Source organism: Dermacentor andersoni, chromosome 7 (genome assembly GCF_023375885.2).
Source record: "Dermacentor andersoni chromosome 7, qqDerAnde1_hic_scaffold, whole genome shotgun sequence".
NCBI classification, from domain to species: domain Eukaryota; kingdom Metazoa; phylum Arthropoda; class Arachnida; order Ixodida; family Ixodidae; genus Dermacentor; species Dermacentor andersoni.
In genome coordinates this window covers 77,484,476-77,506,204 of record NC_092820.1, presented here as the reverse complement: position 1 = coordinate 77,506,204, position 21,729 = coordinate 77,484,476, and the positions used below count along the sequence as shown (strand labels likewise).

The following is a 21,729-nucleotide window of genomic DNA, read 5'->3' as shown; positions in this document are numbered from 1 at the left end:
AAACCACTGAAATGAGCAGCACAAGAAAGAGCAGTACGAATTACCCATGGCGTGTAACTGAAGCAATTTGGGCACATAGGGTATGCAAATTAAAGTCCGCATCATTACATCAATAAACAGGCCTTCGTTCACTTCGAGCGGGATAGTCAACCGCGAGCTAGAAAGTTCACGATCATAGACAAAAAATAGAATTAACATTTGAAAATATTGTCAATTTACTGGTGAAAATATTAACATACCGAGCAATTCTACAATTTATTACGTCTGTCCGGCCGCAGTTCTGCAATTATTGCTTTAGGTCATTTTCCTCATTCTTCAAGAAATGGTTGGCTACAAATTTACTTGCCATGAGTTTTCTGCCCTCAGCCAATGTTTCGTGAGAAGTGTTTATTTATATCATCACAGCACCGAACGCGATGTTAATATGTGTACTTCCTGTATTAAAGAATGAATTAGCTGGGGAATGTTCTAGACTATTTTCTGGACAGGACGCCCTATATCAGCGGGTTGCTATCTAAATGTAAGGGAACGAAAGAATATTTTTTCTCGTCAACAACTGAACAAACGTTCATGAGGTTTGCTGCATTTAAAAACTAACTTATAATCCAGCAAGTCTAGTAAGCTGATTTTTAGTTAGGCCATCGATATTTTGCTTAAGTTTTGTTGGAAATTGCTAATTTGCATAAAACGAAACTATCATGTTTACATCTCTGTCACTGAGCAATGATAACCATATCGCAATTGTGAAAATTTCCCCTAAATGTACATTTAAAGCGGACAAAATTGGTGTGTTATACGTGGCTGTTAAGTACACGACTATTATGTGAGTAAGTCTTTTGCAAAACCTTCGTAAATATTGGCACTAATTCACGTAATATATAATTTAGGATAATAAGTTTGTCCGCTTTAGATGTTCTAACAAATGCACTTAACAGAACGACGATATGTTTTATTGGTGCGGAGGTGCGCATTTGTAATCTTCGTGCTGCTGTTTTCTTCAATCTTACCGATTTTATGCAATTCCTTTAAATATTAGCACCATAAATAAAGAACCTACTACCATTAGTCACTAGAATTAAGCTTTCTGTCTCAAACGTAAAGAAATGGTTTAAAGTCGGCCCAACGGTTATCCCACACATTATTTCGGTGATTTACATGCGCTTGAATAGCGAGACTAGGAGTTGGACCTAGCTAAAGGCTCTTCTTAATAAACAAAACCCTCAAGAAGGTTTCTTTATAAATTTCGCGCAAAAAGCTGCATGCAGAAAGTTTTGCGGAACTTTTGCAAACTCATAGCGCTATAACGTGAAGCATTAGTACTTAAAAATCGTTTATATTAAACTTTTTCTATTCCTGCAAGCCGCGCTATATAATTGGTAAGAAATTATGTGGGCTATCCCCGCTTGACCTGTGTGTCACGCGACGTCACGCAAATCGCGAAAGCTCTCCATCTATTGTCACGTGTGCACACTGACTATGCATAATTAGACCGCACAAAAAAACAAAACAAATAATTATTTCCGATTCCACACTTTTTCGCCATTATACCTCCGCTATTGGTCGAAAGTTTTCGTTCTGCGTCCACGTCACCTTACTGTCACGCTACCTCTCAAAACCGCCAAATATCACCACGTTAATGTGACCCGTGGGCATTAAAACTGCAATATGCCTAACAAAACTGAACTTCTCGCGATAGGTGGAGACTGCCCATTCCAATAGCAATAGAATATTACCTAACGATCACTTTCGTACTGGCTACTCGGAGCTGCCCATGAAAAGGAATTTCTTTGCGTTTAATAAAAACTTTGCAGTGTAAAGTCGTCGAGTTCTTTCGACTCGGATAGGTCATCGCTCTGCCAACTCGCCTTCGCTGAGGATACATTCTAGCGGCATTTTTCCCTTCCGTTGCACGCCTCCGAGTGTTTCAGGAATGTTACCGATGGTCCCATCCGATGTCGCTCACCGAATCCTGCGTAAATCTGATTGCTTGTCTTCGCGACGCGAATAGTTTAGAACTTTATGGAAGACACGAGGGTCCCAGGGATTATTATGGAGCATTCGACGACTGATGTATAAAAGGCGACGCGCTTGACTGGCTGCTCAGGTTGTCGACGATCTCCGGCTGTATTCGCCGATATCGTTGTGCTTTAAGTGTAGCCTGTTTTTGAGGGCCAAGGGTCGCCCAATAAAAGCTAGTTTTGTCTTTCAAAGTATTGCTACTGCATTGTTTAACGTCACTACCACGTGACATCTGGTGGAGGTGTTTTGCTTTCATATAACGGACGTCCGCACAAAGCGGTGACCCAAGCCCGAACGCGGAAGACAGCACCAACGTCACGAAGAACCAGCGAGGTAGCCGCAGGCTGCAAGGACTGCCCCCGGAGCACAGACTTTTGCCTGAGACGGCCAGGAAAATCGTCGCCTAGTCAACCCCAATGGCAGTGCAAAAGGGAGTGAGAGAACACATGAAAGGTCCTATTGTGTAAAACGTCGATACTTGCAGCGGTGAACAATGGGAACCAGCACAGGGAATAAATTAACTGTGACCCTCTTACTCGCAAACCCCGTTTGTCCTTTGTTTTTTGGGACGTGCAGTACTACCTGACTAGCCCACTTTCAGTTCGCGCCCTCTATGCCAAACTCAAATGCGAACGGAGCAAACACTGTGCTCAGTAGTTGCATGTGCGACGCTTCATCATCTTTGACGAACAGCATTGGTACTGTGCAGCTTCGATTTGCGGCAAAGGCTATTCCTATGGGACGCGTTTTCTGGCAAACGCAATGAACTTATGGGATTCTAGTGCAGTGCAACGTTATTTTAGAGGCATATTTCGAAAATTATCGAGCGTACGAGCAATTGCTTATACGTTATTTTGCTCAGACTTCATCTGACGCGTCCATGACCGCGAATGGATGCCTGGCGAAAGTTTGGGCTACAAAGCCGAACGGCTCAAGAGAATGACCTCAGGACGGATATCCAACATCGCTAAAGCCAGCGGGCATGGCTTCGTTGATACGTGGAGGCACCGTGAAGTAGACTGCTCACTCTTGTTCTTGTTCGGTCTAATCACACATATTCAGTGTCTTTGCGCCATATCTGGTGGGCCGTTCGCTGTTCTCCGGATGTCGCGTGATACACAAGCGAAAGCGGGTGTGGCCGGAAAAATTTCTGGCCAACCTGGGAGGGTTCATTGCAGAAACGGAATAGAAACAGTTTGGAGTAGCTTTGTGTTATAGCATCCCAGGACACAGTTCTACAGATAAGCTGACGATGCAGTCGCCCTGTTCGTTTCTTCTTCTCCGGTGCTTTCCCCATACTTAATTTCCCCTCAGCCTAGCTACACAAATGCAGTTTCTGTTGCCGTTTTGCCGGACCCTTTGCGTCACCCTTCTGTCATTGTGTGGCTTACTTAATTTTTGCAGTAACTAGCACAAAGCCTGGTTGAGGAAACTAGAGTTTCTCTACGTAGCTGTGACCGCCTCTTTTCATACTGATGGCTGCTATACTACAGTTGCTACATTCGAATTCGACAAACATTTATGTTTTCTTTAGTCTCCATTTTGGCTGAATTTATGACTGGTTATTGCAATTAGTGTGGCTGCTGTAGTTGGCTATTCACCACTGGAGCGCAAATTGTTAATGAGATCAGCAGAATTGCTACGTAAGCAACCGTCATGATCTCTCAATAAACCTCGTAAAATTATTTACCAGTGACATAAGAAAGGCCTTGCATGTTGCATGCATACGGTGGAACATTGCCAGACCCTCGCGAGCAATATTAGTATACTGAACTACAGCGTTGACATGGGCTATAGTAGGTACATGCCACAGTGTAAACAGCGCGAAGGATCATCATCATCATCATCATCATCATCATCATCAGCCTGGTTACGCCGACTGCAGGGCAAAGGCCTCTCCCATACTCCTCCAACTGCCCCGGTCATGTACTAATTGTGGCCATGTTGACCCTCCAAACTTCCTGATCTCATCTGCCCACCTAACTTTCGGTCGCCCCCTCCTACGCTTCCCTTCCCTCGGAATCCAGTCCGTAACCCTTAATGACCATCGGTTATCTTCCCTCCTCATTACATGTCCTGCCCATGCCCATTTCTTTTTCTTGATTTCAACTAAGATGTCATTAACGCGCGTTTGTTCCCTCACCCAATCTGCTCTTTTCTTATCCCTTAACGTTACACCTATCATTCTTCTTTCCATAGCTCGTTGCGTCGTCCTCAATTTAAGTAGAACCCTTTTCGTAAGCCTCCAGGTTTCTCCACGTGCAGCGGTGGCGTAGAGGTAGAACACCCACCTCGCGTGCAAGAGGTCCGTGGTTCGAATCCCGGTGCCGCGCAATTTTCACCGGATTAAAAAAAAAATCCGCGTGTTGATAAAATTGCATAAACAGGCCTTGAGTTTGGCCTGATCCCGGTGACCAGAACCGGTAACGCACTCCCTCACCAGAGTAGCATTGGCCACCCTGGTGCAGTACTTGGCCACAACCTCCTATATGAACACCACAATCGAAGGACCACACCACTGTTTTTTTCCCGTCTTTGGCTCTGCGTTGTCTGCGTTATACTTAAACGAAGCATTTTTTATTGCATTGAGCGCAAACTTAAATGGGCCCCCAACCTATCATTGAAGACCAGAAATAAATGTGAAATTGAGATAGGGTTTTCAGAGACACTTTGTCACAAAAAAGTACTTCAAATTCGGTCTGCGGAAGCGGAGTTATTGGCAATGAAAAAAAATTGTCACGGTACTTCTGCTCCTTCTTCAATGACTTGCACTGCGAAGACTACGCCAGAGTGGGGTGCTCCCACAACGCCCAGCCTATTGAACGTCGCCATGGCGCACAGTTCAAGTTTAATTTTATATTTTCACGTAGACGCTACAACTTCCGATTTTGGCGCCCACGACACGGTAAACGGGGTTGTCCTCAGCGAACCGCAGTGCGCTAAACCAGCGGAGTCGTCGGGGCACACTGCAGCACCCGCGGTCTTTACGCTACGTAGCAGGCCGCAGCTGCATGCAACTGTAGCACGTATGCTCAGCGTTTCCATTGTGTACTACCGGGCTTGAGTGCGAGTTCGCGCTCATATGCTCCAGTCTGGCCATGCTACGCGGTGCGGACCCGCTTTGTTATGCACCAGCTTGAGCGACGGATAGTAGCCACATCACACGCGCATTTTGAAGTGCTATCAATAGCTTAATGCGAAGCGAAGTCTTCCAAGGGGTCTCCCCAGGAGAGGTCAGCAGTGTGCACGCGCTGACTAGCGTGCGTGTTGTGTGACTTTAAGCTTCGCGTGTGCTAGTTAAGTGTTCAAAAGTTGTCGGAATTAGCGAGACCCGCTGGCGGCGACACTGATAAGCAGGGGGCAAAGCTTGATTCCTACACGGGTGACCGCGCTCGAGCTCGAGAATACGAATGATGGCTTCTTCCTGAAGTACGTAACTGGTATAGAATTTCCTAATCAGATTTTTCGCTTACTTCAGCCTGTTTATTATGCGTCAATAAATACACATAATAAGAGTTGCAAGAAGCACACTAATCCAAACTCCCTTTTCTATTGATGTCTGCTATTGGCCAATTGCAACCGCGTATGAGAATATGCAATATTACAAAACAAAGCCTCCAGTAAAGATTGAGGAGCTGGGTTCGATCGAAAAGAAAGAGTTTGAGAAAAAGGTGACTTCGCGCTCCGCTTGCGAGCTCCACGCGCCGAGCACGACTGCAAAATTTGGCTGATATGTTAACAGCGGCGTTTGCTGTCCGAGAGCTGTGTCTTTTTCACGAAGCCTGAGGGGTCGTTCAGGGCACGTTTAACGTTGAAATGTTTGACCATGTGCTATCTATGCAAATATACGAGACAAACAGTATACTTACTCAAGATTGTGCTGGAAAGGATTATCACCACCAGAAATTCCAATGCATGGTAGAGTTGAGCCCCGCGTGGCTGTAAAGAAAAGAGTAGAGTTGGTTAATTAAGCTTCGACCAGTGGGGGTGAGGAACATAACATAGTTCATTGAGAGGCCTGCAGCGCAGCCTAGTAAGCTATGAATGTGAGCATGCAGGCTGGGCACAAGTGCAGAACAAACCTGGCACCGTTAAAGCGAACCAATATAGCTTAGCGAGTTCCCTTGAGGAATCACGAGATGTTTTCTAGACCAACCCCTCTGAACTCCGCTGACACTGACTGGTGCGCCTGCTTTTGTGCCGAACAGCGCACACAGAGGGCAGCATTCTTATAACCAATCTGCTTATGAATAGGCACACCTGTGGTACCCCCACAGGTGCGTCGGTAACCAAAGTTATTCTGCGAGGGAATAGCATATACTGAGTGAAACAACGCATGGTACCTGAATATCGTCAGTGCAAGTAATATACGCAGTTAAGACTCTAGTTACTTTGTTCTGTCGAAGCATTTAATGCCTTCTTTCCAGGAGATCAGCTACTCTCTGCTCGCTCGGTTTTTATTTCTCCTTTTTTTCTGTAGCGTAGTGCGGATTGCTCCTGGAGGTAAAACACTAATAAACTGTGCTGATCCCAGAGATGCTGCATTGAAAATTAAGACGATCACGGAGTTAGTATAAACGACGGTCGGCTGGATCATCTTGGTGACTTCTCGCTATTTTCTCGAACGGGAACGTTACCGCAGCGCTCAAGACAGGTTGGAGAAGATGAATAGCTTTAAAGTAAAACTTTGCGAACCGTCTCGGTCTTTCGCGGCAGTTACGGCTGGCTGCTGGCTGCTGCTGCTGCTGCTGCTGTTTCACCGAAAATTTAATACATTATACAAAAGATTGAATTATGTTCCCGACTGGGGCATCGATCCTCTGTCTTCTAGCCCTGAAGCCCGACCCTCTGACCGTTATAGCAGTGACCTACATCCCATACTTCTATCGGGCTCATGCCAGCTAGCTATTTCAGATAACTGCCACGCGCGTCGCATGGCGTAGCAAAAGTGCGCGAGAGCAGGTGGGCATGCGGAAGTTTCCTTTCCTCCACAGATGCAGAAAAATTAATGGGCAATCTTTTAGGATTTCTTGGCTAAACCTTCACTTTGTATATGTTTCAGGAAGTGCACTGCAACGGCATAAATTTTTACAGAATTCACTTAACCTCTCCAAAATATTTCGCTTGCTATCTATTCCAAAGTGAGCATTAGACCTGTATAATTTTTTGATAATGTGCGCGTAAACACTCTGGCAAAAAAAGAGCTTGTAAAAATTCAATTTAAATCCTGCATCAGCCATGTCTGGCTGAGCAAGAAGCATGTCCAGCACTTCTTGACTTTCGCGTTGTCTTACAGTTACTGTGTAGTTGCCCCGTTTCCTGTAACCGTGCTGAATATTTTGCGACCTAGCACGGTCTTTGATACCAGCTGACGTCTAGCAGCATTATTCTTTCACTGGGACAACGTGGCCGCTATTGTTTCTTTCTCTCTTTGCTTGCGACAACGTAAGGTGTCGGCGAACAAAGAACGGTTATTTCGTCTCTCGATAAAACGCTAGGTAGCCTACAATATGGAACTGAGTTCAGAGAAGACAACGATGTCGAACACGGTTGAAAAATTCATGTGACGCTACTCGTGTGAGCTCGACAGAGAAGAGGTTATGATATGGTGTTTCGTCTTCGTTTGTGCCGGGACAGAGCAAACTCTCTCCGAACTGGTGTGCGTTTTTCTGCCACATTCTTTCATACTTTGTTTCAAAAGTCGAGCTTTACCGGATAGCGTGATCCTACACTGATCATTCCCTTTAAGCGACAGAAGAGTCAGACAAGATGGGCCAGGTTGGTTACGAAAGACATCACGCAGAGATAATAGAGAACGGCAGCCTGGATTTCCATAGATGAGATCAAATTGCCTAGCCTATCGGAACTTATCCGCACACAGAATACAAGCCAAATTCAGAATCATAGGCTTGTAAACATTGCAAGAGCAGTAAATACTTGTGGAAGCATGAAATGAGCAACTTGTGTTAGAATTGCTTTACAAGGTGGAGGTGCTGCAGGACAAATCGGGCAGTGTCATTTAAACATGTTATGATACAGTAAAGGCAGCAGGAGTCTACAATGCACCATAGTTTGGCGGGAGCATCTACGCACACAAATAAACGTATTTTAAACTTAGAATTAGCGTCACCATATACATAGAAGATGATTTCATAAGAGCCGTTCAATATACAGCTCATTCAAAAAGGTGGGTGTAATACGAAATAACAATCTTCCTGATAAAACGTTGTGCCGACATTGCAATTGCAAAGCGTCCAAATACTTAAAGCAATGTATCATACATGTATAGATTCAGGTATTTTGAAATGTGCGAACATATCATCTTTGCTGAAAGTAGAATGTGTCAAAGAATTCATCAAACATACAGTCACTACCCTTAAGCTAACGAATATATAATTGGTATTACAATAAATATCGCCTAAGGCAATGAAAAACACAATCAGCGCAACGCTAGAGGTCGTTTTCAGTGATACCACCTCTATGCTACGCCAATTAAGATTCTGGCACTAAACTGAAGAATGTTTTACTCTTACGTGTGCCGGAAAAGTGGTTGAAGACATTGTGCGGCAAGCTTCCACGGCGTGTAATTGCTCTTTCGTGCCCGCAAGAAATATGGTATGGTCTGTCTTTATAGAGTTACACTTTTTTGTGACCATTGGCAAACCTACCTGCTTTAGCTCCGAGATACTTCTTGGACAATAAATCATTTATGTGCTAGCGTAAGTCCGACGCTGCACCATTGTCGTTTCTGACGTCAACGAACAACAATGAAGCAGTTGTTTTGACCAAAGCGTGTCAAAACCACGAATGACTCACTGCTTTTTAGTTTTTGACATCAGTTCTCCATCTCGAATATATTAAAATGTACACATGAAAAATGATATTGCAATGCGAGTGTTTAAGGGCCTAATATAGTCTTGCAGGCATCGATGGTCGAAGCAAATGGTTCTGATTGTGGGCATGATTGCAGAAGATCGGTTGTTTTAAGCGTCGCTCTCATTGCGAAAACTATATTCAGAGGTATGTGCGCGGGCGTTTTTTGCACGGTAAAAATGTAGCAGCCACGCCTAGGAATCGAACCCGCGACCTCCTGCTTAGCAGTTCAATGCCACAGCCGATAGGCCCACTGCGGCGCCTCGCGCACTGCTTTCATGCCAGCCACGTCACGCGAGTGAAAACTACTTCAGGGCTTATGAGGATGAGAAATATTAGTAACCGGTTGCTGCCATCGAGGGATAATTTAACTACTACCAGCTACACAAGTGCACACCGCCTTCAAAATTATTGTAATTGTGCTACAAGGTATGTATATATATATATATATATATATATATATATATATATATATATATATATATATATATATATATTCTTCCACTGCAGAACACCAACGCGCGCCTCTAAAAACGACGGCACACCGCACGCATGTTCACATCCAAAATTTCCACGAAGCTGTTTTTTCCCAGCAGTTGTAGTAAGAGTACTGGTAGCGTGTTCTAAAGAAGGTTTTTTCCCCTCTTCTCATGACTTTCAGGGTGCTGCTTCAGTGGTCTAGCTCGGGCTCGCCGCCGCGTCAGCGTTTCGAAGTTTGTGCTTATAGCACGTGGCATACCTGCTTTCCTATGCGACAATAAAATGCTGGTGCTGGGCTGTGGGGGGTCGCATGCCGAGTTCTGATAGTGGAAACATTGCAATCGTCCACAGCCTGAAGAGAGCGCTTGGAGTTGGCGTCTGCACCGCGAGCTGGCCACATGATATGGAGAAGGAGCATGTAAACGCGGGCTAGAAAAAAATGGCTCCAAAGCGTGCGCTCAGTGTTGAGGACACCCAGCCCCGAAAGAAGCGTCGCGCGGAACAGGACCATCTTTGCTACGCAGCGAAACGTGGTGCAGACCTCTAATGTATGTACACAATGTGTACATTCAATAAAAAAAAAACTATTGAGTTACGTACAGACCCATAATTCAATTGAAGTTTGGACGCCCATGTGCCACGGTGCATGTGCCATGTGAAGCAATGATAGTGCCCAACCCTCTCTTAGATTATGAACAATGACGCACAAGAAAACGCCTCAAGCAAGCACGTCTCCCTGTGGGTTCTGCGGACTATACGCAAACGACAACGTTGCACGCAAGGTAACGTTTAACGCCAACTCACCACGCTCGTGTTGTACTAAACGCTGAAGAAATTACATATTCACCACCAACATCACCGCTAATTATCGCCGGTCAAAGCAACCAGAGTACAAAGCTTCGGTTACAACGATTCCCACACTGCGCGAGATCCACATATTTTGATGTACCATTTTTATACGTTGCGGGAAGATAACAGTTCTGTTTCAAACAATACCAGCATATTATGCTTTTGAGTAGGAGTTAAGGAATTTTTGAAATGCCAGAAGTTGAGTAACGCAGATTTCCTTCACCTGATCATTGGCCACAGTGTTCTCTCCCCTTTCGCCTTCTTGCTTACTCTTAGTTTTCTTAGTTAGTTCTAACATAAGTAGTCTAAACACATAATCTCTTCGCGAAGTATAGGGTGGTAATTGAAGGCGTCGTCGCCACATGTAATTAATTTTGTACGCCTTTTCTTGAGTACCACGCCTCTTACCGTTGCAGACGATTCGCGTTTTGCCATTGTCAAATGGTAGCTAAATATTAGAGGTAAAATATTTTTCGCTTTATCGTCCCACTCAGTAAAGAGTGATCATGTGTTCTACAGTCAGGAATAACAGTTTTATGCAGGTTCGTTCCATAGCAGGGATGTTTATATTGGTTTTTGTAACACCAAGTATTGCAGGTATGCGTTTAGCTGTTTTTAGAAAGTAGTTGCCACAGGTTTAGATTGTCTTGCATTTTTGTTTTCCGCAACATGTCCCACCTTGCTGACATCAAAACGAGGTTCTCCGTTTGCTGAACTGTTTGCGGATGACTCGCCGCCAACACCACTCCGGTATTTTGCACGTAGCAGCAGAGTGGTAATATCCTTTAGGCCATGGTTTAAGGCAGCTCATCTTAAACGATTAAGTAAAGAATCGGTTTCGGGTTCCTAATCGAAGAATTGCGGAGACATTTGCAGGAGAGTATATATTTCAAGCAAATGCCGTGGTATCATTACGTAACTCATTCTGAGTGTTAGTACTCATGCAACAGCAACCATCAGTCTGCAAACAATTTTTACAAGGTGATACCTTGAATACGTTTCTAAGAGACCAGCGTGTCACGAGCGATTAGAAAAAATGCAATCGCCAATCTGGTCATAGCCCTTGTGGTACTACCGCGATCCACGCATTAAATAAGTGCAGCAAGCAGTCGATAACTGCAGCAAATGATTGGACCACAATATAATCCACTTCACTTCTAGCCTAAGAGTTTGAAAAAAATTTACTAGCAGTACTGGCATTCCATTTAAAGAACATAGTTGCTTGTGAATGATCAGAGCATCCAAAATAACTCACCCAGATACTTTTTTTTTTTGGAATCAGTCGTGTTTTCAAAATGTAGATACTTCATGACGTCATTAAACAATGGATCCATCCTTTCTTGCAGGCGCTGCCAGAACAAACGCGTGCTCACTTCTTATTTTGGAGAACAATGTCTTACCTAGCCTTACAGCTGAACAACGTCAGCGATGTTTTTTTAACCAAGTATTGTAGGGTCAAGATAATGTCACAGACGCCGGGTCCGCTACTTGGGGTGCAGCTTTAATATTAAACTGAAATATCTGATGCTTGTTTCCCAACGGATATTTTTGGTAGCTCTGATACCTTTACGTGGGAGGACCGTGTTAGATTATTTATATAGTTTTCTTTATAAGCGAGGTTGTACATTTCGAGTGTCAAAGCACAAAAGATTTTGCGCTGCGCACCTGGAAGAATGCGTCTTTTACTGGTGATTTCTGTTGCAATGTTATGGGGTAAGTGCTCTAACAGTTGTATTTATGTTCATGATCAAGAATTTCCTGGAGCTTGGAAAGTTAAACTTTATAAATATTGCAAGTTCCTGTACGCATAGATGTACTACCATCATAAGCGATGTGGGCTGTTGTGTTTGTGGTTGTTGTCCGCGGTTTGCGAAATTTAAGTTGAGGTAATATTTGTAGTTGCCTTTGTAGATGTGATGCAAGGTGCGAACATATATACGATCGTCAACGTACAAAGGCATATAGAAATAGCCAGAAGAAAAACATGCACACACACGCACACAAAAACGAAAAAAAAAGAAACAGAAAATAAATACGTATCGCGACCGCGGCATAATGTGGATTAAGCGATGCACAAGCAATGCTCGCTGTTTTCTGATGACAAAGATGCTTATTAGAATGAAATAAAAAGAAATTGGACATAGTATTGTGAAAATTGCTGTTATTTGTAATATATGCGGAGTCTTTGGAGAGTAAATACATCGGTACTATATAGAGTTAGCAAGAACGGTATTTATTATGTTGAGATTCATTTGAGACTACTGACTCTAGGCTTAAATCATGAAAAAGGACGGTTATTTACAGTCATTCAAGTTGGCATTTTGTACATTTTGTACATACATTGATAAATATATGGTTGATATTGCGAGTAGTGTACAAAAATGGTACAAACGGGAGCATGCTGGTTGGGTAAAGCACCCTATTTATATACGTGGAATTTAAACAAAAAGACGGCTGCTTTAGTGGTCGGTTTCACAGCTACATTGTGGGTTTTAGGTACGGCAGTGTTGAGATGATCCGAACGTGCTTTTTGACCTTTTTTGGTTTTACGTGTTAATTTTATTATTACTTCATATATAGGACTAGTTGGTTGCCCATTGGTTTTGTTAGAGTGTTCGATTTTTTTTAGTATTTTAAGACCGAAGGGGCAGCCGCCACAGCAACACTTTGTTGAAACCTGCCAGCAATAGTAGCGATGTTTTATGGAGTGGTCGTATAGGGCGAGTAATCGTGTGCCTACCCGCATCCCAAATGCACAAGCTGTGCTATCTTCCCTTGGCGCTGCGGTGTTTGGCTGTCACGCTGCCTCAGTTGTTCGCCACCTCCCCCACCCCTCCCCAAGGCAATGTACGATCGAAACTTATATAGAAAACAAGCGCAATAGCAAGAAGAAAGATTTTGCACGGGGCCGGCAGTTCTGTGTGTTAATTTACGCATTCCACATAAAGTCCGTCTGGAAGCGAAGGGGTCGAACAAAGTTTTTAGTGGTCGAGGCTGAAAGTAGCACTGCGGACGGGTGGGGCAAAGCATTGTTGCAAGAAGTGTGCGAAACAGGCAGACGCCCCTCCCGCCAATCGGTTAGAAAGCGGCAGAGATCACAGGGCAATGTTGTGATGCCCTTGGTGAGATTGCAATGGCGCGCTCGCTTGATGACGCAGCCTGAAGCTGACCAAGCCAGAGAAGCCAGTTGCCGTGCAAGGCGCCTCTTGTCTTTGGCACTGAGGGCGTGTGACGTCGTAGACGTCTGCTTGCTCCGTGTGACATATCTCAACAGTTAGAGTCGAGCACTCGAGGAACAGTGTCCGCTCGCTGGCCCGTGCCGAGGAAGAGACACGTGGAAACTAGTGGTGCTGAAGACGACCTGCACGGGAAAGCGGGCGGGGCGCAGAAGAGCGAAAGTCTGGGTGCACGTTAAACCGGTCGCCGCAGATTCGGGCTTCTTGGCGGGCTCAGGTGCAGGTACGACCCGAAGGACAGTTAGAGGCAGATGATACGGAATAGCGTCAGGACTCGTGTCTCGGTTTCACGCAGTCAGCCCAGTCATTGTGCATGTGTGGCTGATAGCTTATCCATAGTAGCCATTGAAAGCAGTCATTATGTCTGCGAAGGAAGCTTAGAAAGCGAGTTGACGACAGTGTGAGTTGAAACGCAAGACAATGTGCGGGCGTGTTTACCGATCTGGTGTCAGACCGTGGCGTGCTTGTAGCCTACCATTTTCGGCGGAAGCATTTTGTGTCTGAATGTCTTTCTCTTGGATGCTCGTACTGTCTTCGAAGAGAAGAGGTAAATGGCATGAAGCAGCTACAACGAATTTCATTTTCAAATAGATAGTGTCACTCAAACAATTTTACAACTGTGAATATTAAAACGCACCGAGCAAGAACTTCTTCAAAGTGTAGCCTAGTGAAGAGAACAAATAAAACATACTTTTGGTGATTAAGTACAATAATGGGAAAGCGTTGTATTCGCTCCGAAATTTAGGTGACCTGATTTCTAGCTTCTTTAGAGACGTTTCCAAGTCACGAGCACTCAGCCCGCCTTTTTTCACTGTAATTTTGATTTCGCAATCACGAATTGTTTGTGATCAAGCACAGTGAATATGTAGTGACACCGGTCGGCAAAATAATGCGGCAGTTAGAATTTGATGGCACAAATATGAGATATGTAAAGGTAAGGCAAATATAACGGATTTTGACCGGTCTACCATCAATGACTTTTCGGCAGGACGTCCAAATCATTGGATCATTAGCGCTGTAGTTTCAAAGAGGTTTATTACTTTGGCATAGGGTCCATTTAATACCACTTCTGAGTTTATTACTTGCGCTCTTTTCCTGTTTCCTCCAAAAGAAACCAGAAGCATGCGTCTTCAATAGCGATGCAAGAAATAAACATCTCAATTTAGCGACAACTATAGTGCTACGAAAGGGGCAGGTTACGGCAAATTTTTGTGCCCCTCAAGACAAAAACAACTTTAAGAAAAGGTGAAGGAACCTGCACCACCAATGGTATCACAGGTTTAAAGCCAATGCAAGGGAAATGAAAGGGGGAAGCAAACTCAGGAGGCCATTCACTAAAAAGGCAATTGTGTAAACTAACAAGTGCCGAGGAGTAGTCGTAATAGCAATAGAATTAGAGGTCAGCACACATAATTGATTACAAATGCGTAGGAAGTCTGCATTGAATGTTATGCAGCGTATCGACTACCCATCCGGTTGGTTTTTTCGCAGAATAAGAGGTGAAAAGGAGCTGTGAAACAAAAAGATAAGGAAAGAAAAGACAATGAATAAGAAAAAAAGAAACATTTCAAATCGCCCCTTCAGTGTGCCATGAACAGAGCCCGGCTGGTTGGGCATGGTGGGAAGTATGACTCTGTGCTCCAATGGAAGAACTGGAAATAGGGAACTCATTGGTGAAAGATGAATCTTGGGTCGAAATGACAGGCGAGAAAGATCAAGAAAAAGTCATGTGGGTGAAAGAGAGAAAACGAAAGCCCAGGGTAGTAAAAGTGAACTGACCCATGTAGGTGCTGACGAGCGAAATGAAGTTGAGAATAAGCAATAGTGAAATCAGACATTCCCTCTGCAGTGCCCTCAGAGGTGGGCTCCAAACTGGTTAACATAAACGGGGAGACTTCTAAACAAAAACTGAGAACTGCGCGAAATAAAAACAAGAAAAGAAGGGAAAAAATTGAAAACATGAGGATGAGAAACTCGTGCATGGTATGTGCATCGAATCAAGAGCTCGCAGGGAATGTGAATGGAGATATGACGCGCTAGCGATGACTTAAAGGTGCTCTGTTCCGTTTGTCTGTTTGAAGCGTTTTATAATGTGCAGGCATTGTAGTAATCGCGTAGTTGTAATTGAGCTGGCATGGTATCTGATAAATTAAAGGGCATTAATTAAAAAAGTGTTGCACGTCAGTGTATTTCGTACCGCACGCACAATTACTGTGTGGGGAGAGGTTGAAACGGATATAATAGAAGGATAACCTGGCGTGGGCCGTGACGAGCTGTGCGATGAGGTTTTGGGCGCGAGAAAGGGTGTGGTATACTGTGAACAGTCGGATTTTTCCGCGTCCAACCCACATTCCACTGAGCGTAGAATGTGGCGCGCATCCTTGTTTTTATCTAAGTCGAACTAGCAAGAATGAATCGTGAAACGTGTGATGCAGCGGAATTGGCGATGAGGTCAGCAAGCTCACTGCCGTCTACACGTCTATGCGTCGGCACAGGGAAAAGTGCCACCAGGCGCAGGGAAGAGATGGAGATGAGCAAGTTTTTGATTTCGTGTAGATATATATTGGTTTTTGTTAGATTAGCTAGCGCGCTAAGTAATGAGAACAGGTGCACATTGCGGCGACATTTGTCGATAGACTACAAAAACAGTCTGGTGACTCAGCTTGCCACCCCAGGTTTTTTCTCACTGCCCTTATCCATGTGGTAGCCATTGGTTTGTTTGTTAGGATTGCTGGACAAGGTTCAGCTCATTCAGTTGCTTACTATAAATCTTCGTTGTTGCGAGCGAGCTTACCAACTTTGGCAAGGACATAGTTCGGAAGATCTTGGTACTGATCTTTAGAAGCTCGCCTTGCGCCATCTCGTGTTTTAGTCTGGCAACGAGACGATCTCGCAAAGTATCAGGAAATAATGCCCTTACTCACATGATGCAGCCATTATTTTCAGCTCTAATGCAAACGCTGCAACCTGTTCGCTTTCTTGCTGTGGCTGACAGTTGAACGAGAATCGTTCTGCATGCGATCACCATGGGATTCGGTGAATAGTGCTCTTTCACAGCGGTGACAAGCTTGACGTACTGTATCGCTTCGGGCTTTGTTGAGGCCAACAATTACTTCAACATGTGGGAGGACTGTTTTTAAATTGCATTTACACCATACAGTTTTCGCCGACCTGCGTGGCATGGACGTAGTATCAAAAGCGTTCCACATTGCGCTGGAAGTATTTGTCTGCCTACTCCACTAACGGCGCGAAGCGGCTGAAGGAAAACATGTCGCAGGCTGCTGTTCCAAAAGGTGGTGAAGCTGGAACTGGAGCCTCCACCGTGCTCAGCCTATCGTTAGCTACGATTTTTCCATCTTCGCAGTCACTGTCGTAGTTTCAGGGTTGCGGTAGTGCACTTGCCGGAACACATAATAATTACATCTTCCAATACAATGAGATATTAACAAGACACTTGCGCGGTCGTTTTATGTAGTTATGCAGGTGGACTAATCAGTGACGTCAAAGTGCGACGCACATGCAGGTAGACCATTTCTCAGATGCTATGACACAAATATGCAAGTCCTCAGTGGCGTCAGAGAGCGACAAATACATGCGTGCTTTCTAGAGGTTGACGACAAAGCAATATTCATCATTGCATTTATTGCTCCCGAACTACTCAGACATTGTACTCAGAGAAGGTCGTCTCGACGCTGAGGAGAAGCTCCCACATCGCGCAGCCGTGGAGGCGAAAAAAAGGAAGCTAGTCTTGCTTTTTGTGGCCGAGATCAGGAGCGCAGCTATCATCAGCTTCGCCCGGCGTCTATACAATGGCAAATGTAATCAGCTGCGTTAATTAGGCCGGGATAGTTGTGTCGGTCGACTCCTGATTCTGAATAATTAATTTAGATTTAAACTGAATATCACCACGTATGAATTCTTTACAAATGTCGAACAAGATAAATTGTCGAATACATTTGTCTTGAATTTCACAATCAGGCGGGCACTAATGGCGTAATTAAAAAATCTCGGTAAAAGAAATTTGTTAATTATGGACATCACAAAAATTGCGTCCGCAAAAATACATAACCAAAGCGTGCATGTACCACTGATGCAGCCAGCTTTGGATTTTAATGATGGTGTTCATTAACTCCCTATATAGATGTCAACCGTTTGCAAGGAACCTAACGCGCGCGCGCGCGCACGCACGCACGCACGCACGCACGCACGCACGCACGCACGCACGCACGCCCGCACGCACGCACACACACACACACACACACACACACACACACACACACACACACACACACACACAAATATATATATATATATATATATATATATATATATAATATCTAACTCCCCGATCTTGTGCGTTTCAGCTACATGCTTTGCAGCGAAAACCCGTCGATTGCCTGAAGATTGTCGTCCGCCCAACGATTTGGAGGCTGATATCAAGAATTGTACAGCACTAGAGGACCGGTGGTATTTAAGTGAGAACTCAGGTCGGTGTAAGCCCCGCAAACATAGCAGTTGCAGTAAGGGCGATTATGGATTCCGCACTGAAGCTGCCTGCAAGAGAAAATGCGGTAAGTTGTATTTCTCTGGTACGTTACTACAATCATGAAACGTTAACTAAGAATACCAGACAAAGAGTTTCAAAAGCAAGATTCGAGCTGTTAGGTGCCAAATGAATGTTCCTTTGGCCGTAACGCTGAGAATCAACGGTAAAATAAAAAAAAAACCCAAATGGTTCCATGAAATGCATACCGCATTGAAGGCTTTCAATCCACAAATATTTCTTGAACACTTTATGTAAAATTACTTGGAATCTCAAATAATTTTATGGCAAAATTATAAGAGAGGCGTCCCGAAACTTGTGTTGGACACCGGACTCCTTGTGAATTAGAAATGCTACAATAATTGGCCGCATGTACCTGTACTTCCCTGGTGGGAAATACACCTAAAGTCGCTCTTGATGAACCTTTTCAAAATTTACACTTACTTAAATAAGCATGTGCTTTGTAGTTCTAAAAAGTGAGGAATAAGTGGTACAGTCAAACTATTGTGCAGAACAGGCAAGTAAAGGAACCCTCTGAATGCTAGAAAGAATCACCTGTACACTTCATATTACAATTTTGTTGTTGTGCATCTACCTATATGAGCACTCTACTGTATGCATGCTCTAATACAGAGAAATAAAAGAAAGCGCTTGATTGAAGAAAACGAAAGGCAAGTGAGGAAAGAATGACATCTAATCACTCTGGCACCACTTCATTTTGATGTGCAGAATAGCTGAGAACAACAGAGAAAACGTTGAATACCAGGAAGGTTCGAGCTTTGAAGTACGTTTGGGCTACAGATTTGCTCTGCTATAAGTTCTTCGTTTCAGTCAAATAGTGAGCAATTCTCGCTTCCAGTTAAGCTTGGACGCAAACATTCGCAGTGTTATTTCAATTTTTGGTAAACGTAATCGTTTTGTGAAAGCGTATAGGAAATAATTCTAGATATTTTAATAAATGTTTTCCAAGCCTCGGAGCGATTAAGCCCCTATTGCATGTATATAATAGACAAACGCGATTTAATGCGAGTCGTCTATGAATAGCAGGACGGGCCTGAATTGCTTTTTTTTTTCTTGCGGCAGCACTATTGCGATAGCATTCCGTACTTGCACTTAAGGCGCGCTGACGTCATCGTCTTCTCTTTGAGACAGTGTCGACGGCACATACGCGGCCAGCGCGCATATTGTCAGAAGGTCTCAAGAGATGCGAATGACGTGGGGTGCTTCTGAATGCAAAAAATGGCGGAAACCAGGCGGACGCACTGTCCCGCTCCGCTGCCGAGTTACAGTAGCATTTTGCCTACCATTGCTGGAAGGATAAGGTGCAGAGTCACATTAGCTTCATGCTGAGAAGCAGTCAGTATACCACATCGCGACGCATACGCTACTCTAAACAGAATGCACCGTAAACTACAAACTAGAACTATCTAATCATATCATTGGGTGCTGACTAATACTTGGCTACATACAAGGACCCTGGCAATACCGATGGTTTTTCGTCTGTCTCTTCTCTTGCACCACCAAACTAAATCGTGCCACGTAGTCATAATGAGAGGCGTACTTGTTTATATTGTTTGATGACCGTGTTTCCCCGGCCAACAAGCGTTGAGTGTTATCGCTCCACGCAAGATGCGCTTGCATGCATCAGAACCATCTCGATAGTTGTAGCTGATTTTACCTTTTGCTTATCTTGTCGCGGAGCTTCGTTTAAGCTGACTACTTGTGCGATGCGAGTAGTGGTGTACATTATAGAACTTACGCGAGCACCTATGATAACGCTCGATTGCTCATTGAACCATCTATTACATTCTCATTACATTACATTATCATTGAACCATGAATTCACTGAACCATGAATTATTTTTTAAATATTCGGGATATCTTAAACTTTGTTTCTTTTTGTTTTGGATCTACGTATCGTTTCCTGTGAGGCAATGCCCATGCATTGTACAGTAGGCCTACATTTGCTTTTGCCTTGGTTGGTGAGAAAATAGGGATATTACAGAATATTACTCATCTTTATGCTTTTGCTACATTCCCCGTGTTTATCTGAAACTGATTGCAGGACATTACTCACAAATGTTGAAAGAGATGTGCCACGCTGCTACATACTGCGTGGGAAGCAATTGAACTAAGCACGCGGTTGTATTTGTAGTCGTAGAAGTAAAGCATTATTGTCTGTTCATGCGCACCATTGCAATCCGAGTGCTCTACTTTGTAAACGAGCAGAGATTCGCAGTGTTAAAAAGTGTCCTGAACCACCTTTCTTTGAAGCATAAAGAATTCCGTCAGACGAGAATTGAGCCTCCCAGTAACATATAACTCAAATATATTTTTTCAAGAATACCTAGTGCATGCATACGCACTAAGAGGACCATATTTATCCTTCCTTTGCAAGGTCTTCAGAAAAAAATGACGCCGGTTGTGGGGCCCGATCTATGGTATTGTCACCTGGTTTCAATGCTGCATTTCTTTTTTCAATGAAAACTGGAAGCCACTGCTCGTAACGCACGGATATACTTCTGGTCATGATTACCATAGGCCGTTTTCATAGCCGATACTGTGGGCAGCGTCATGTTTTATCACGTGGTGGTGCGTCCACTCTTAGCCCTGACTGCTTCTGTTGCCCCCTTGTTAACAAAGGATGAGCTTCAGGCCGGAAAGAACTTATGTCGTCATTCAGCAATATAGATTTCTACATCATGGCATGTGGTAGTCGCTGGTATAAAGCTTCACTCGAAACGGGTGAAAAGAAGTCCTTTGTCTGAAAAGAGGTTGTTTGAAGAAAACAAAAGGAACTGCGCCCACCGTTGTGAACTCCGCGCGCCGCGTACGACTGGAAAGTTTGGCTGAAATGTTCACAACAACGTATGCTATTCGCTGAATGTGTTCACCCCCCCCCCCCAATCCTGACGGGTGGTTCAGAACACCTTCAAAGGCTAAATGTAACCTTTCTTTCCCCTTTTTGTAATCGGCAACGCAGAAAAGCAAAAAGACCTAAAGCCCCTATGCCATGACCAACCCCATCAAGAACGCTGCAGGGCTTCTTTTACACGGTTTTACTGGAACGTGCAAGAGGGCTGCAAGATGTACACAGGCTGCTACAGAGGGGGTTTCGCAACTTCGCAAGAGTGCAGGAAAAAATGCGGTAAGCGCTTTAGTTCCTTCTTGCCTAGAATATTTCTTGCGAACAGGACGCCTTGAGTCAACAGCCAGGAAATTAAGTTGATAAAACAATTTCACCTACGCGCAAGCATACCTGTAAAACAGATGAATGCGCACCTGGTCAGTTACAGCTTACAAAAGACGAACTCAAGTTTAAAAACAATGATTGGTAGTTAAAGAAACAAAGATGATTCAAAGAGGATAACGGGCAAAGCACTTGTCGCTCAAGGAAGCTCTGTGACTGAGTAGCACTATCACTGAGCTCCAGCATCTATTCTCAGGACGTGTAAGTGCTCCTGATGGCACTATAGCTGGATGTTTGCCATTTCCTTTACAGTACCAAAATAGTCTAGCTCCTATGATGTTTGAGTTCGCCAATTGTGAAACAACTTGGTTTGTTTTACAACGTACATAAACTATATGATAGAATGAATACCTAGCGTTGAAAACTCAAATATTGTTAGCTTGTTCTTAATGAAGTACTGGAATTCACTGCAAGTTATTTGGCCAATGTGACCCCGACATATGAAGCTTATGTTCGACATAGATGACTCTGACACTGAT

The 21,729-nt window shown here is 44.0% G+C and overlaps 1 protein-coding gene across 1 annotated transcript in view; it reads left to right on the top strand.

The window, feature by feature from the left end:
• Window positions 1-11,680: 11,680 nt before the first annotated feature.
• The window catches only part of LOC129385735 (tissue factor pathway inhibitor 2-like), a 33,203-nt gene continuing 23,154 nt past the window's right edge, over window positions 11,681-21,729 (top strand). The window contains exons 1-3 of the mRNA XM_055072778.2: window positions 11,681-11,934; window positions 17,822-18,028; window positions 20,984-21,148. Of these exons, the coding sequence (XP_054928753.2) occupies window positions 11,895-11,934; window positions 17,822-18,028; window positions 20,984-21,148 (412 nt within the window). The 5' untranslated portion in view covers window positions 11,681-11,894. The remainder of the gene's footprint in view (window positions 11,935-17,821; window positions 18,029-20,983; window positions 21,149-21,729) is intronic.